Below are 16149 nucleotides of genomic sequence, written 5' to 3' on the forward strand. Positions count from 1 at the left end.
ACTTCTTATAAGCTATTAGGACCTACTTAGAGCTAGTGAAGAATACATTTAACAATGAAAAACTGAAAAATGGCAATGCTAGGCTGTCTGAGACAAAGTCAGAATATCATGTCAACAGAAAAATTACATAAATATTCATGCATAAATTTTTCAGACTTTGTTCACACAAACACTTTTCCAGTACAGCCTGTCAAGAGAATGCTTTGACGTCTTGTTCTTGTACATTTTAGTGAGAAAGAATTTTTAAAACTACTGTCTCACTGGGAAACACACAAACACAACCTTTCTGTTGGCATTCAGGTTGGCTGCAGGTATCTGCAGAGTGACCAGGTACTCTGTCCTCTTGTTGAGTTCCTCTGCGATGAAGCCAGCCTCCTGTGCCATCAGATTAGCCCTCACTATCTGCTCCCTCAGGCGCCTCAGGCTGCGAGTCATCATCGCTTCTCTGAACGACAAACACAAATGCATATTTTCAAAGACTCTTTCAAGCCTTAAAGACTTGACAGGGATCAGTAAAAGGTTCAGATAACTCTGTTATATCTCACCTGTCCTCGCTCCAGCGCCGCATGCGTTTATGAGAGGTGGGTGAAGTTCCAGCTGCAGCTCCGCTGGGCAGAAGGCCTGCCGGGTCCAGGAGATTAGAGGGTTTCTCTGGAGTAAGACGTCGGCGGAGCTGCTGGAGCTCCTGCTCATACATGAGCCTCTGTCGCTCCAGGGCACAGCGCTTCTCCTCCTCATGCTGCCTCTCCAGGGTCTGCAACACAGACTGCAGGGGGTCTGAGGAAGAGGAGGAGTGGTCACCAGAGAATGGATGAAAGAAGGGAAGAGGCAAGAGCATAGGCTCAGTCTGAATGCACCCTTATCCCTACCCTGTTGTTTTGTGGACTCAAATAGTATAGTATCAATATGCTCACAACCAAAAACTGAAACACCCTCACAAAAACAACCAGTATTGCCTCAAAGGTTACAGGCCCCCCCACTCCCAATTTTACTCAGTTAAATGCCAAAGCCATCACACACATCACAAACACAATGATCCAAGATCACACCCACCCATTACACCAGTACTTTACATTACTACCCTCTGGACGCAGATACAGAACACTCAGATACAACAGAGTACGGCTTAAAAACAGTCTCATACTCTCACAGCACTAAACCAACAGAATGTGAATGACACCTGATTTTCTTTGTTAACTTGAAATTCACTGCTGGAAGTGAATGCTATGTGTCTTGTGACCTTCTTCTTTCTTTGCTGTGTAGCGATATATATGATGCGTTTCATACCTGTGTGTACAGAATGGATTTCCTAGAAGGGACAATAAACTAACTAATAACTAAACTAACTAAACTAACTAACTAACTATTGTTTTTTTGTTGAAATGGATGAGTAGGGAGAAGTCTTGGGGCACATGGCCCTTTAAAATAACATTTTCCACAATGAGTGGAACATCTCCCAGAACACATTGCAAATCACAAGCACCATGGCTGCTTCTTGTGTAAAAATAAGTTTACAAATCCAAACATAAAAACAACCTAGTTGAATGCTGTTTCAATAGATTATGGTCCTTTAATTTCAAACAGATTTCACCTCGGTCCTCTCTAATATTGTTTCATACGGCGAGAAGGCACTCAAAAATGAGGGGTAGGGGTAAAAGTTGAAACTAAGGCCGGCTCAGACAACATGAATTCAGCCAGATTTAAGCTGCAACGTCGCAGCTCATCGTCAAAACGTGGGCCCAATAAAGAGCCTTGGGAAAGACAAACGATCTTGTAGTGTAATATAAATAAGAACGCATCCAAGACGACGAACCACGATTGTACAACACTAGCATGTCCGAATTTTTCTTACGTCATTGTCTAGTTTGACAACCTGACGTGACGTCAATGACAAGAATCCTGACGTCTACCAACAGGAGAGCATTTGCTCCTTATCTTTACACCATCATTTACAAGAATCCCTTTTTCTCTCTTCAGAAACTAATGCGTAAATTTTATTTTAATTTATTTATGTTATCACATGCATACCTTAAGTTCTATCTGAAGGAGAGCCAGTCCATAATGTCCTCCTCTTGATTCATCCATACTTATCCATAATCCTGTCATAAAATAGTCTGAGACGGCCTTTATCCAAAATAACATTCTATAGCTGGATGTACTCAATTTTCACTGAAAATGTTAAAATCTATTCTGACATGTTTAACTCTGAGATATCAACACTCCAGTTTTTGTTGTGTGTGGCTGCTGTTTTGGGATGTGAATGCTGAATCAACCGATATTGAATGGAAAGAGTAAATGAGAATTGTACTCAACTCAAAGTACAGTTACTCTGGTTTAAACTTAAGTAGAAGTGTAAGTCCTGCTGCACTAAAAAAAGCACAAGTAACCATAAAAACACTACTCAATTACAGTAATTTGAGTTGGGTAATTTGTTACTTTCTCCCCCTGATTAGCATTTAGAAATATAAGAGGAAAGACCTCCACAGTTCTCTGCATGTTGTCCCTTTGCATGCGTTAGTTCTCTCCAGGTTCTCCAGCTTCCTCCCATAGCCCAGACATGCTGGTTATGTTAACTGTGACTTGCCTGCAAGTGTGAATGGGCATGTCTGGTTGTTTTTTCTATTTGTTGGTACTGTTATTGAATGGTGACCAGTCCAGGGTGTACCCCGCCTCTCACCTAATGACAGATGGGATTAGCTCCAGCCTTCCACAACCCAAAAATAGATGAGTGAAATTGAGTTTAGTGTGAAAAACAGATATTTTATTTTATTATTAGGCCATAATGCACAGCCCTTTGTTAAAACTGCACTTGTGCAAGAGTTCCTCTTTTTTCTTTATGCCTTGTGCAGACTTATTCTTAATTCACGTCAGTAAACAAACTGCCATCTTGACAGCATTTTCTCTAGTATTAAATTGCCGTGTTTGCAGACAGTTTTATGATGGTTAAAATTTGACAGTAAAACTAACTGTAAGAGAATTTTTCCACGGTTATCATTAAAACTGGTGACCATTTCACCCCAACAATAAATATATTACAATTGTCATTTTCAAGTTAAAAGTGGTATGTAGTTGTTCTTTGTGTTTTAACTGTAAAAATCCAAATAATACAAAAATAATAACATAGCAGTAAGTTTTAACTGTGCCATATTAAAGTTAGTCTTGTTTTTGATGGACTTCACCTTCATCGTTTGTCTAAATTTCAGGCTGACTCACCGTTGTTGCCCATGCCTTTAATCATGACTTCAGCCTGGGCGAACTCGTAGCTGAAGCTCAGCTCACTGGACACATCACTGGATGCATCAAAGTCCACCTCCAGCTGGTCAGTGCTCAGACACATCTTCATTGCAGCACCGCCGTCTTCCTCATCACCTGCTGCCTGAGCCATGGACCTGGGCAGGTTGATCCTGTGCACATGCATTAGTACAAACAATACTGTGACAAAATGAAGGAAAGAAAAAAAGAAGAAGTGTTTGCAGCAAAAACAGGAAGACAGCAATCAAATGTAAACTACTGCAGTCCTGACATGACATTACCAGAGGCACTTTTCATTTATCCAAAATCAGCATGGTGGAAACAAACCTGAAGAAGTGGTTGTTCCCCCACAGGATACGGTCACCATGATGAAGTGAGACTGGACTGGTGACTGCAGCACCATTCACACATGTTCTAGTGATAAAAAAAAACACATTTAAACAGAATAAGAATACATGCTCACTGGTACTGTGGACAGTGTTCACGCAATCAACCAGAAAATTACAGAGCTAAATGAAAAGTTCAGAATATTTCATGTCTTCGATGTTTTTTTCTTTTTGTTTGTTTGGGAAAGTACATAGACCACAGTGTTTACTGAAGTCTTTTTCTATCTTTTCACTGTTTTTGACATCTTCAGAACAAATAGATCAAATTGTTGTTGGAGGAATTCCACAGGAGTAACAGACGGCTATGATGTCGACACCATGTGCTTTAACAAACAGTGGTTTGACAGTGATTTGATGAAAATGTTGCAGTCTAGACCTCAGGAGGAACAAAAACATGGTTGAACAAAGGTTGTAGGACAAATCTAACATGTCTGAAGGACATCCAGGCTTACTTTATATGTTACCTGGTTTTCCAAGATACCATGAATATTAAGGGAATTTCACAAGGAAAGGAAAACCAACTTTGTTATCACCATCAAAGGAAGTGGAAAAGTTGAAAAAAAAGGAATGTATGGATGTACAGTAGGTTCAGAAAGTTTCCAAACTACCTTTACATTTTTTTAATCTGTTAAAAAACTCAAATATCACGTTGAATTGATATTCAGATCCTTTACAACAACACTTGAATTTAGCTCTGGTTCCTGCCATTTCTCTGGATCTTTGCTGAGATGTTTCTACACATTGACTGAGGTCCACCATGAGGTCCAATGATCTCAGTCAGTCAGATGGTCACTGACTGATTTAATTCACCACAGGTGGACTCCAGTCTAGGCTAACATCTCAGCAACGACCAAGAGAAATAGGAAGACCCTGAGTTAACTTCAGGAGTTGTTGCAAAGGACATGAAAATTTGTGTAAATGTGATATTTCATTTTTTAAGAATTTGCAAAAATCCTAATTTTGTTTTCACCTTGTCATGATTAAGAACTGATTGTAGATAAATGAGAATTAAAAGGATGTTTTCAACTGTAGCATCAGGCTACAACATAAGAAAATTGATAAAGAGAAGGGGGTCTGAATACTTTCTGAATTACCCTGTGTGATCACTCTGGATGTTTTGCCACATTGTTGTTCATAACGCCACAGTGTTTAATTTCTAAAGCCGTTTTTCCATCGGGGGGTCCTGTTTGATTCAGTTCGGTTTGGTACGCTAAACCCCAAAATAGTTTGCGTTTCCACAGACACCCGTGCTCTCACTTGGGTGAGCGGGGCTGTAAAAGCATGCATGTCTCAGACAGCGCGAATCAGCTGTTCCAGCAGCAGAGTTATAGAGAGGATGAGTGACAGAAATCAGTCGGGAATAAGCAGTAAACAGCTTTATTTCAGCTGAAAGTGCTTTAAAAAAAAATAACTACATCTTAATGATGTTAACCGCTGTCAGTACAGATCCTCAGCTGATGGAATACGTGTACAGAGACGGTTTGAGTCGTAACGCTACGTTAATATGTGAATATATCTAGTCTAGAACAGTTTATATGACAAAATATGAAAGTTTAGAGCTGTACTGTGAGAATTCGCCACATTCAAAATAAACTAAAAGTTCAGCTGGTGTTAAAATCAAGCTAGATTAAGTCAGAAATCCGGGGTGCGCTGATCTCGTTTAAAAATAGTCTGCAGCCTGAAATTATACGAGCCTGTTTAACAACCACAGAGCGATGTTTTCACAGGTTATCTAACGTAAGACGTAGATTAATAACTAGTTACTAATGAGAGTGAACTGTTCTAAGTCTTTGTATTCACAAAACTTTTGCATTAATTTAGTTTCTCATCCATCATGGATGGATCAGGCTGATGTGAGCCTTCAGGTTCTGCTTTGTGTTCTTAAAATCATCCAAATAAACGTCAGGAAACTTGATCTGTGGCCAGATACCAATATCCATAGACTAGGAAACAGTTTGAATCTCCGTCAAGTCCAAATATTTCCCATTTAGGCAGATATTGGTCCATTTTTCTCCCGTTTTCGCCCGCTTCTTATAGCAGACTTCCGTCTTTGAAGCCCGGAGGCGAGCAGCTGAGTCGCGCGCTGACGTGATTTCAGTGCAGCCCCTATTGTTGTGTGTGTAGCTCCACCTTTTTGGTACGGTTAGGTAAGATTGGCACCCCTACGGAAGGGTGCCGAAAAGTGGGACGGTACGGTTTGCTTTTTTGGGACCCTTTCTCTATGGAAACGCCAAAAAAAGTGTGCTGTCTCGCACCGAACTGAACCAAACTGCTCGGTGGAAACGACCTATTACGTAAGAGGGCCCGAGGTCCTCTCACAGATTGTATTAGCACCAAACATTTATTTGCCTGTTCTCTGATCATTTTATGGAACCAACTGTGCATTTTTCTGCACCACTTTAAAATTAAGATTTATTTGTATGTCATTTATGTCTTTTAAATTTATTTTAGTGTTCATCAGATATATTTTCACACAGTGATATCAAGTTTTAAAACATGTCAACTACCTTTATACAGGTAGCCAACAGGCTTTAAAGGCATCACAGAGCAGCCCAATGCAAGCATGTCTCCAGTTTTAACGCATTTCATCAAAAATTTTTGGTCTGAACCGGCCTTAAAGAAAATTTATTATGTGTTGTTCAAACTCTTATGGCTATGGTTGGGTCCATACCGTGCATTGCGGTGAGGAGTAAGCACCACTCCATTGCTCTCCGTAATATCAATCACACAGTGTTCAGCTTGGATGGCCATCCCACACAGCTGGATGTCCTGTGAGTTAGCTGAGCCAACACGAGTGTGGTCCTGGACATGAGAAATAAAGAAGAATCAGTTCCATGATGCACTGCTCCAGAGACTGTTTAGAGATACTTTAACCAGCAAGTGACTACATGTCTGTTTCTGGTACCTTCAGATAGTAGACCAGCAGCTCATTCAGGGCAGGATCAGCGTTAAGGTTGACTAGGAAACACTTGTCATCCACCACTCGGATCCCAGAGGACTGGAGAGAAATGCCCAGACTTTCCAGCTGCTTCTGACGCTCCTGCAGCAAACAATTGATATACAATCTGTAAATCATTATTTGGCTTATCCTATTCTCTAGCTGCTGGAGTAAAGGAACAGTGGAGGAGCCAAACAAAGAAGGTGTTGCAAAATAATCTCCTAAATCATTACAGAACTTAAACTGACTTAAATCACACTAAACAGAGATAAATACTGCTAATATAATTTCTTACCACCACAGTTTACCCTAGAAAAGCACTCAGAGAGTGCAGACCTCTGCCATTAGCTCTATCTCCCAATAGTGAAGAATCCTTTAAAAACATTCCTGGATCCAAATGGTGATCCCGATCAGTCCCAAAATCTAGTTCGCCGATTACTTCCTCCCCAGTGGGGCAGAGACACAGTGAGGCAAAGCATTTGCTTCGCTATGTGTGAGCCATGGCAGAGGTGAATATTCCTCTGTTCCTTCCAGCATTGTGGGTATTCTCGCTACAATTCCCTGTCTTTCTCTCTATTATGCTCCGACTCGTCTCCTCAACTGGGCGTGCGTCTTTCAAACTCTATACACTCCAAAACTTTGGATAAGTAACTCATGTCCGCCATCTCTGGTGTAAGGTGGTAACAGCACAGCCCTATCTCCCAATAGTACAAAATCCTTTAAAAAATTCCTGGATCCAGACGGTGATCAGGATCAGTCCCAAAATCTAATCAGTTCTTCCTTATGCTATTTCTGACAGTTCCTGAAAATTTCATGAATATCCGTCCATGACTTTTTGAGTTATGTTGCTAAAAACAAACAAACAAACAAACAAACAAACAAACCCGATCACATTACCTCCTAGGCGGAGGTAATAAAACAAATCCACTGTGTGTGTTTAAGTTCAAGACAAAGTAAATTAACCTCTGTGAAAGTCTGATAAAAATTGATTAAATGTTTTTACATTTTTTTTTAAATAAGCACAAGATACTTGTACCCTAAAAAAGAACGAGCACTCAGTGAAGAGACCCCTGATCTCAATCAGGCCCCTATGCACTACTGCAAAGTTCCACCTGGTATTGTTCTAATTTATGACTCACAAAAACATCTCACAATGAAATAACATGGGAATATTATGTATTTCCTGAATCCTCAGATCCATGTGAGTATTCCAGCATCTGAGTTTTGTGTCCCTGATGTTCCCAGTTACCACAAAGCTAGAAGAAAGAATTTAATTTATGCAAAAATTGTGAAAAAAATGTGTCAGTGAATGTTTGAAGAGCTGTACTTACCCCAGTATTTGTGAGAAAGAATTGAAAATAGGTTTGAAAGAAAGCAAAATATGTCCCCTTTGCAGTGAGACCAAACATAATATCTTAAAACATCACACCTAAACAAGGATATGCACCAGCGTCTCAATGGCAGTTTTCAATAGAGGGTGATCCACTGCATCAGCTGATAACTATGACTCAGCTACCACTCAGCTACCTTTAAAAAGTTACAAACCTTTGCCACCTTGAGTGGTACCGATGTCCAGTGTGGCCCATGACTAACGATGGCTCAGTCATTAGAGTTGGTTGTTACTCTACCTAATGGTTGACGGTTCGATCTCCTATAGAACATGTAGTCACACATGTGTGTCTTTGGGCAAGACATTTAACCCCAAAATGCTCCGACTGTTGCATCAGTTGCATGTGAATGTATATAGATGCATATGAATGTTAATAACACGTAGTTTAGCAGCCTTTGCCAACAGGGTCTGGATGGAAAAATGTGATCTGTGGTGTAACAAGACTAAGGAAAGCTCCCATAGAAAGTGTAGCAGGGCAGGACTTTTCAGAAAACCTTCAGGAGGTTCTGTCCGTCACATTCATGACGGGCTATCAGAACGACAAATGACGTAGTGCTCATGCACTACTTTTGTGCAGGCCACTGCTGCCGTAGATTGTTAATGCCAGAACTTCATGTAAAATTGATGCCAAGGCCGCTCGGGGGACATGCAAAAACAACTTCTGTGCCAAGACAAGCTTCAGTGTGACTCACTGCGCTTGCCTAAAAAGGAAATGTAGTCCAGTTCCGATTAAACTGCCGTTTTCCTATAGCTACAAACTAACGGCTACCGCAGCAGCAGCCCCTGGATACACCAGAAAACAGTGACCATAACCGATCGCAAAGATCGCAGGAGAAGAGCGAAACCATATTTTCTGTCATGGAAAGCAGTGTTGCTCTCTGACATTGTTGAGTTCTGAGCAAACTACCACTGTGGCTAAGTCCGAGCTAATCACTCCACTAGCAGGCGTTGTATACAACCAGTCACAACAACTAACGCTTTTCCTGTAACTATCACACACTCACACCGAAGCAGGTCGACAGAAGAGCAAAAACACTTTTTCTGTCACGGAAACTTTTCAGTGTTTCCCTCAGCACTTGTTTTAAAAATAAATGCTGCCCAGTTCTGTGTTATCTGCTGCTGTGGCTAAGTCCGAGCTAATACCTCCACTAGCAGCTTTTCACAACACGAAAAGCTTTAGGATTGTTTTTATACTTTATTTCAAACAGAAACGTGGTCCAATTCTAGTAAAATGCTATGCTAAAGCTCACTGCAGTGGAGGCAGCCATTACCAGTGGGTTATAGTACAACTAAACCCCTCCAACAGACCAACTCTGTATGTATGGCTCTGAAAGTAGAGTCACTAACTCAGTCACTTACATATCCATGTGTGGGGCTGACCTCAGCAGTCAGTGTTTTGAGTAGTCAGACGACTACAAAAGCAATTTATATGCTCAAGTCAATTTAAAAACTGTTTTTAGAGTGTGTATTTGTGTTAGTTACCTGTGCAATAGCCTCTGTCTTCCTTAATTTCTCCTCCCAGGACACTGTCATTTCCTGGATCAGTTTCTCTGACTCCTCCAGTCGCTCCTTCAGCTCAGGAGCTTTCATAGACTGAGAGAGAAAGAAGCTGCGTTACTCTCTCCAAAGATCACAATGTCACTGATTATAATCAGACAATGAATAATAAATGTTCAGGCTAAAAGCAGGCTGATGTAATCTCTACCTCAGCCTCAGTCAGCTGCTCCCTGAGTTTCTCCACTTCTTCTCTGAGCTCTCTGATAATCCTGGCATTGGGGTCTTCGTTGACCACAGCGTGGTTGACGATGCTCTTAGCTCTGTCAGCATAACGCAGGGTGGACAGTGTTTCATCGTAATTGTCGGCAGCAGGGCTGATGGTGGCCACCATGGCTGTGCGGCTGTTTCCTCCTAAGCTATCCTGCAGGTGAAAATCACATCTTACCCATGTAACTTAAATGTCTGACTGCACCATAAAGAATAAGAAAAATCTACTTTTCGATTAAAGAAAGAATTACTTAATGAAATATGAGTACACTGTGGTGTAGATTTTTCATCAGGGTTTCTGTAAGTTTATAGATGTTACATTTAACACCACCAAAATAAAAGATATATATTCAACAGCCTTCACTAAAGTAAAAATGCTGACCAGAACCACATTAATTCACCTAAACTATGTTCAAATGAAAACCACACTCTTAATAATGGTAAGTACTTTTCCAGCTGAAAATAAGCAGAAATTTGCCCTTTTTTGTAATGTATTAGCTATAAACAGAGATTGTTATTTTCTTTTTTTGTACCTTGAGCAGCCAGGTGAGCACAGAGTCTCTGTAGGGAACAAACTTGTTCTTGTTTTTTCCAGCTCCCTGGTCAGCCAAGGCTGAGATTACTAGACCCAAAGTGCTCAGAGACCTGGAGGGGACGCAGGAAGGGGAGAATAAAGAGGGAAGTAATTACAGTGAAGAGAAGGAAGTTTTTATAGCGACAGAATGCAACTGTAAATAGCATGTGAACCAGATAAAGGCCTTCTCTGCCTCTGTCTCTATATCTATCTCTCTATCACTCTATCTACAAAGGAAGATGAAATTAAAAAAACAAGCTGACCCATTTCTTCAGTATTAGTGAAATAGTACTTATCATTTTTATCAGTTCAACATAGGGGAACTGGAAACTATCTGACAAAAGGATAAAAGAAAACAAGAAAAACAAGACTCCTTTATAAAAGAGAAAAAATAGGGATAGACATTGGTTTTAGAGCCTTGGTTCTCAACTGGTGGGTCAGAATGTGAAGGTGTGTTATGAAGCCGTTTTCAGTGGGTTTTTCCACGATGCATTGTGATGCAGATATGGGTGATTCTGCATCGATGCAGAGGTAGCACTCAATAGATGCAGACTGGCACTGCTTGTGTATTTTCCCCTACAGCTGGACCTACCATAAATACTCAAATAATAACCTGTTTACCTCCCAAACGAGGCTTCTTTCAATGCATTTCAATGGCAGTCTAATTCAAATGGTGCAGCATTTCTTGTCTTTGCAATAGCACAAGTCAAACGAGACACTACTCATTTTGACTCACTTGACTCCTGTGTTAGGACAAGGCAAGCTTTACAAGACTAAAACGTTAAGTCTGCAGAGTGTAGTCTTCTAACAGCAACATGGAGATATGAAGCAAGTCAAGGAATCACAAGACAACTAAAAATGATGATTTACTCCTGGATAGGCGTACTCTGATATATTTACTATGTTGGTTGTCCCCACCAAAAGTTTAACACCAGTGTGTCTCATATGTTTCAGTACCGTCAGGAACATTAAAAACGGTCATGTCAACCATTACTATAAAATAAAACACAAATCAGTGGAGTGAAAGTTCAATGACATGGAAAATAAATGAACTAAAAGCCCAGTATGATCTACTTACTAGAATGCTGACACGATCAAACACCGCCAAACAACATGCCAACAATGTTTCCCCCAAAGTCACATTAGTTTTGAGTTTATATAAAAATCTTTCAATGAGGGAGTAAAATAATGTGAAAGGAGGCTACCTGTCCCAATAACGATCAGTTTTTAAATCCTGAAAGGACCGTCTGAAGATCATTTGTGTCATTAAATAAGACGTGTGAGAGTAAGGGAAGGAAGAAGAGAAAGAGGTGATAAAGATGTTTAATTCAAATATGTAACATGTACATTAAATGTTTTGTAAAACAAATCAACCAATGAATTAAAAAGGGAGAAACACAACTTTATTTCTAATTTTAACTTTTAACAATTATGCCTATTTTAATATCCCTTTTCCAAAAGCTGTTAATTTTCATTCAAACCGTTAAACTGAAATAAGAAGGATATAACTTTGATAATGTTACTGTTAATATTATAAAATAAAATAAATTGACACTGACATTGGGAGTTTATGTTTATCATAATTAGTGCCTCCACTGGATAAACTGGTGGGAAGGTAAAATAATGAAAACAGAAGATGCACTGGTTGAGTCATGATGCATCCTGATATCGAATCGAATCAATGGTCTGATGATTGCAATCGAATTGAATCATGAGGCCAGTCAAAATGCATGGCTATAATGATGTGCTTTTGTTTTGAAGGGCACGTCATCATGACTTTGTTTCATCACATCTGTTGTTCTTTTTCCAAGTCCAAACTGTTTCATTTGTAACCAAAACACTTCATTATGATCCACATTTTTCAGACAATTGTGTCAAGACAATCGGTCAATAGAAAGGTGGTCATGAATCCTGACTCTAGGCCACTTAATAACCACAATTTTTAGAAAATTAAAACAGTCAATAATTTTTGATAAAGATAAAAGATTTCATGTAACTTAAACCTAATCCTAAAAAGATATTTTTTTCATTATGTTTACCAGCGCCCATTTGCAACGCTGTACCACATGGGGGCTATAATGCATGGTAAAGTTATTTGCTGATAATATTTTAGTAACAAAGAGGAAAGCAGTGTTGTCCGGTGACACCCAGCATGTAGCGTGACAGACAATAGACGTGCAATAAAACCACCTAAGCTTCCTTTAATTAAAGACATGCTCTGATAAACTATACAATCTTTTGTAAATGATCAATTAAATGATCTAAATGAATCAGGTAAAATTGACTGTCTCTTGACTTACAGCAAGCATGAAGTAATTCTGAATCCTATAACTGGTTAATGGAAATTCCCTGTATTATCTAGACAGGACTATCTGTCACAACTTCAGGTTTTCTTTAAATAAATTACTGCCTGTAATTTTGAAGAATAATTTTCCTTGAAGAGCAAACACCTAATAGAAAATTTACAATCACATCTTGTATGCCATCTGCTTGGTCACTTCATTCTGCTATAAAGCTAAAACAGTCCTTCTAACAGGTTACAGCGCTCTTCTTCTGTAGTTTTTATTTTCATATTTAGGACCGTTAACAGGCATCACTGTTTGTGCAGATTGTAAATCTCAAAGTCAACGGTTGGAAAATAAAGAAAAACTTTTAGGGACCAGGAGACATCATTGTCTCTGCTCTGCTTTCTGCCAAAGTGTGCATCTTAATAAGACACTAAAGGGACTTAATACAGCTAATTTGCTGTCCAGTGAATAAAGCAGTTAGTGGTAGTACTGTCTGTGATGGAGCACAGAGCAGAGAGCCACGCAGAGGGTGGAAAGCAGCTCCAACTCAGCAAAGTGTTTCTAAGTTTTTACAAGCACAACAGCTGGAAATCAATCAGAAAATGGCAACTCATTTCTCTGTATCACTGTTTTATTTGTCACCAGCAGTGCTAATGTTTGCTCAGTGTTTGCCATCTCTCTCCTGGAAATATGACTCACTTATTGATGTTGCTCCCTTCTTTTAGCCTCTCTCCTGCTGCTCCGGTCTTTGCTGCCCGCTCGCTGCCGGCGAGATCCACCAGACTCAGTTTGCTCACCTTTTCTCCACTAGTCTGAAACAGAAAAACAGTAACAAACATAAACACACAGTACACTCTCTGTCTCAGTTATACAGACTGCAAATTCCTTCATTCATTTCAACAACTAATGACTGAGGTTGAGCTATGTGTCAGGCAAGTTTGGTTCTTTTTGGATTTTATCTAGTCCAGCCCCTCTTCCTTTCAACATAACCTCTGAGAAAATACGGCCAAGAGCAGCATAAAGTTAATTTTATACAAGTCTGCTAAGAATAGAGGGTGTCTCTGAAAAAGGATAAAACTCAGCCACTTGTCAGTAGATGAGTTTGTGTGCTTGGAGCGTCTTACCCCGGACTGGAGGTCTATAAGCGTGTGAGTGAGAATGATGTTGAACACAGCGTGGGATCTGCTGCTCTCTTCATTCATATTTGTGGCTGCCACTGTGCGAGATTTATTTCCCTCCGACATCAGAGACTCGATGTCCTGTCAGAGAGACAGCAGGCACAAACAAACATGGTTTGACTGCAGCCATACATTATGAAATAACTCCTGTCCCCTGGCAGCAGGATGCTAGGAAACTAAAAGAAAACAAAGCATATATTAAATATGGCTCATGTACCTTGTAGCTAGCCACAGCCAGGCGAGAGAGGCCATCAACGTAAGGTCCAAAGACTTTGTGCTCTCTCACTCTCAGTGTTTGTCGATTTCTACAGAGAGATAGAGACAGTTATTAATGTTTTAGTCTCGTGCTGTCTGTTTTTAATGAAAACAAAATAGCTACATCCAAACAAATAAAAATCACAGCCAGACTTTTCAAAGTCTGCTCCTCTTCCAGTTTTTACCCTTTAGGGTCCAGCAGGTCTCGGACCTTCTCGTTGTATATCTCCATGTAGGACACCTCCACAGTGAAGCTCTCTCCCTCTCGGGCCTCCTGCACCGTCCTACTGAACAGGGAGCTGCAGAGCCGAGGGATCAAACCAGGATGCTCTGCAGAGCCCATCATGGTGTAAGACTTCCCAGAGCCTGGAGGAGTGCAGTTACAAAATAAAACATGAAAGCCAAGAGAAAAAGATTTAGTTTTAATTAGCTAAGTCTGTAAACAGTACAATGAACAAAGCTTCATAAGCTGCTTATATAGGCTCTGTTTACCATAAAAACTGTCAAGGGTATTAATATATTAAAATTAAAAAGGACATTTTCAGAAGCTCTCTCTTTATGTTAGAGCTTCTGTCATGATGTTAAGAGAAACAGAAGTCTCTTGCGCTTTGACCCAACCAAGGGTGGACATCAGTCCTCTCAGAAAGATGATTCACCGGACACCGTTGTACAGGTAAATAAAAGTGGAGCGCATTACTCACTTCAGTCAAAGGTTGAATGTTTCAATGAGCACTGCATCTTCACCAAAGTCAAACTGTAGAGGCTTATTTTGAAGGAGTTAAATACCCTCCACATTTTGAAAAGTGAACCAGCTCTTTTAAACAGCAGGAACATGCCCCAGGAACCAGGGAGCCTTTTGAGGGACTCTGCTTTTTCAACTGCAGGAACTAATTTCTAAATTTAGTTCTGGGGTAAATAACCTACCCCTTGAAAAGTCCTTGCTACTTTCCAAAGGCTCAGGTACTATGCGGCTGCAGTGCTGAGTGTTTCTGATTGATAACTAGGTAAACAGCATGCAGGTGATCACCCAGATCACTAATATTCTAAAGGGGCTTTTTGACCAAAAGTATCAGGAACTTCTAGCTCAAGGAACTTCTCTTCAAGAAACAATGACTGTGTTTCCACCAGTGTCCAAATCCAGGGGCGATGATTCATATCAGGCATCCTGACACAGCCAAGTTTCAGGTAGACAAAGCAAATCAAAATGAATATCTGAAGTCAGACCATGTAGTAATAAAACTTTAGGGATCAGAATTTTACCACACCAAATGTAATTGTCTGTTTTTTTTGTAGCGAAAACTGAATTTTGAGTTTTAATTTAGATTGAATAATTGGATGTTTTGTAATAAAGGGACTGGGTCTGGGGGCAGACAGTCTCCATAATCTACAATATACAAAACCAATTCAAAAAAGGTTGGGAATAAATAAGTGCTATGTAAAATTTAAATTAAAACAGAATGAAGTGACTAAAACTAAACTAAACTAAACCTATATTTTATTCACAATAGAACATAAACAACATATCAGATGTTGAAACTGAGTCATTTTACCATTTCATGAAAAATATTACTTTATTTTGAATTTGATGGCAACTATACATCTCAAAAAAGTAGGGACAGGGCCATGTGTACCATTTAGTAGCATCCCCACCCCTTTAAGAACAGTCTGGAAACATCTGGGATGTGAGGAGACCAGATGCTGGAGTAACTTTTAAAACTGCTTTTTGCCCATTTTGGCATCCTTTGACCCACTTTCACCACTTTTTCTCCCAATCCCTGCCACTGTAACCCCTGTCACTGCAAACAAACTTTGCCACATTTGACTAATTTTTATGCCTCTTTTGTTTGCCACTTTTTAACACCTTTTCACCACTTTTCCATGCCCATTTTAGCCCCTTTACAATGTTTTTTCGATCAAAACAATTTTTTTTCCCCAATTTCCACACTTTTTTGCCTCTTTCGACCATCTTCTTGTCACTTTCAACCCACTGACCCATTTTCACTACTTTTTCTGCCAATTTTAACCCCTTTAACCCATTTTTCCCATGTTCACAACCTTTGCCACATTAAATTCCTTTTAATGCCTCTTTTAACCTGTGTTTGCCAATGCATCATGACTCACTGG

General features: G+C 39.9%; 1 protein-coding gene across 5 annotated transcripts in view; it reads right to left on the reverse strand.

Annotated features, from left to right (window-relative positions):
• Window positions 1–16149, reverse strand: part of LOC121521604 (kinesin-like protein KIF13B) — a 63439-nt gene that overhangs the window by 30303 nt on the left and 16987 nt on the right. For all 5 annotated transcript variants that reach the window (XM_041805710.1, XM_041805713.1, XM_041805712.1 and 2 more), the window contains exons 8-20: window positions 14211–14391; window positions 13988–14075; window positions 13717–13851; window positions 13292–13404; window positions 10264–10375; window positions 9672–9884; window positions 9449–9559; window positions 6544–6678; window positions 6310–6440; window positions 3580–3666; window positions 3214–3404; window positions 546–777; window positions 283–445 (exon numbers count right to left, since the gene is read on the reverse strand). In XM_041805710.1, the coding sequence (XP_041661644.1) occupies window positions 283–445; window positions 546–777; window positions 3214–3404; window positions 3580–3666; window positions 6310–6440; window positions 6544–6678; window positions 9449–9559; window positions 9672–9884; window positions 10264–10375; window positions 13292–13404; window positions 13717–13851; window positions 13988–14075; window positions 14211–14391 (1892 nt within the window). The remainder of the gene's footprint in view (window positions 1–282; window positions 446–545; window positions 778–3213; window positions 3405–3579; window positions 3667–6309; window positions 6441–6543; window positions 6679–9448; window positions 9560–9671; window positions 9885–10263; window positions 10376–13291; window positions 13405–13716; window positions 13852–13987; window positions 14076–14210; window positions 14392–16149) is intronic.

This window comes from Cheilinus undulatus, linkage group 14 (assembly GCF_018320785.1).
Source record: "Cheilinus undulatus linkage group 14, ASM1832078v1, whole genome shotgun sequence".
In the NCBI taxonomy this organism is placed as follows: Eukaryota; Metazoa; Chordata; class Actinopteri; order Labriformes; family Labridae; genus Cheilinus; species Cheilinus undulatus.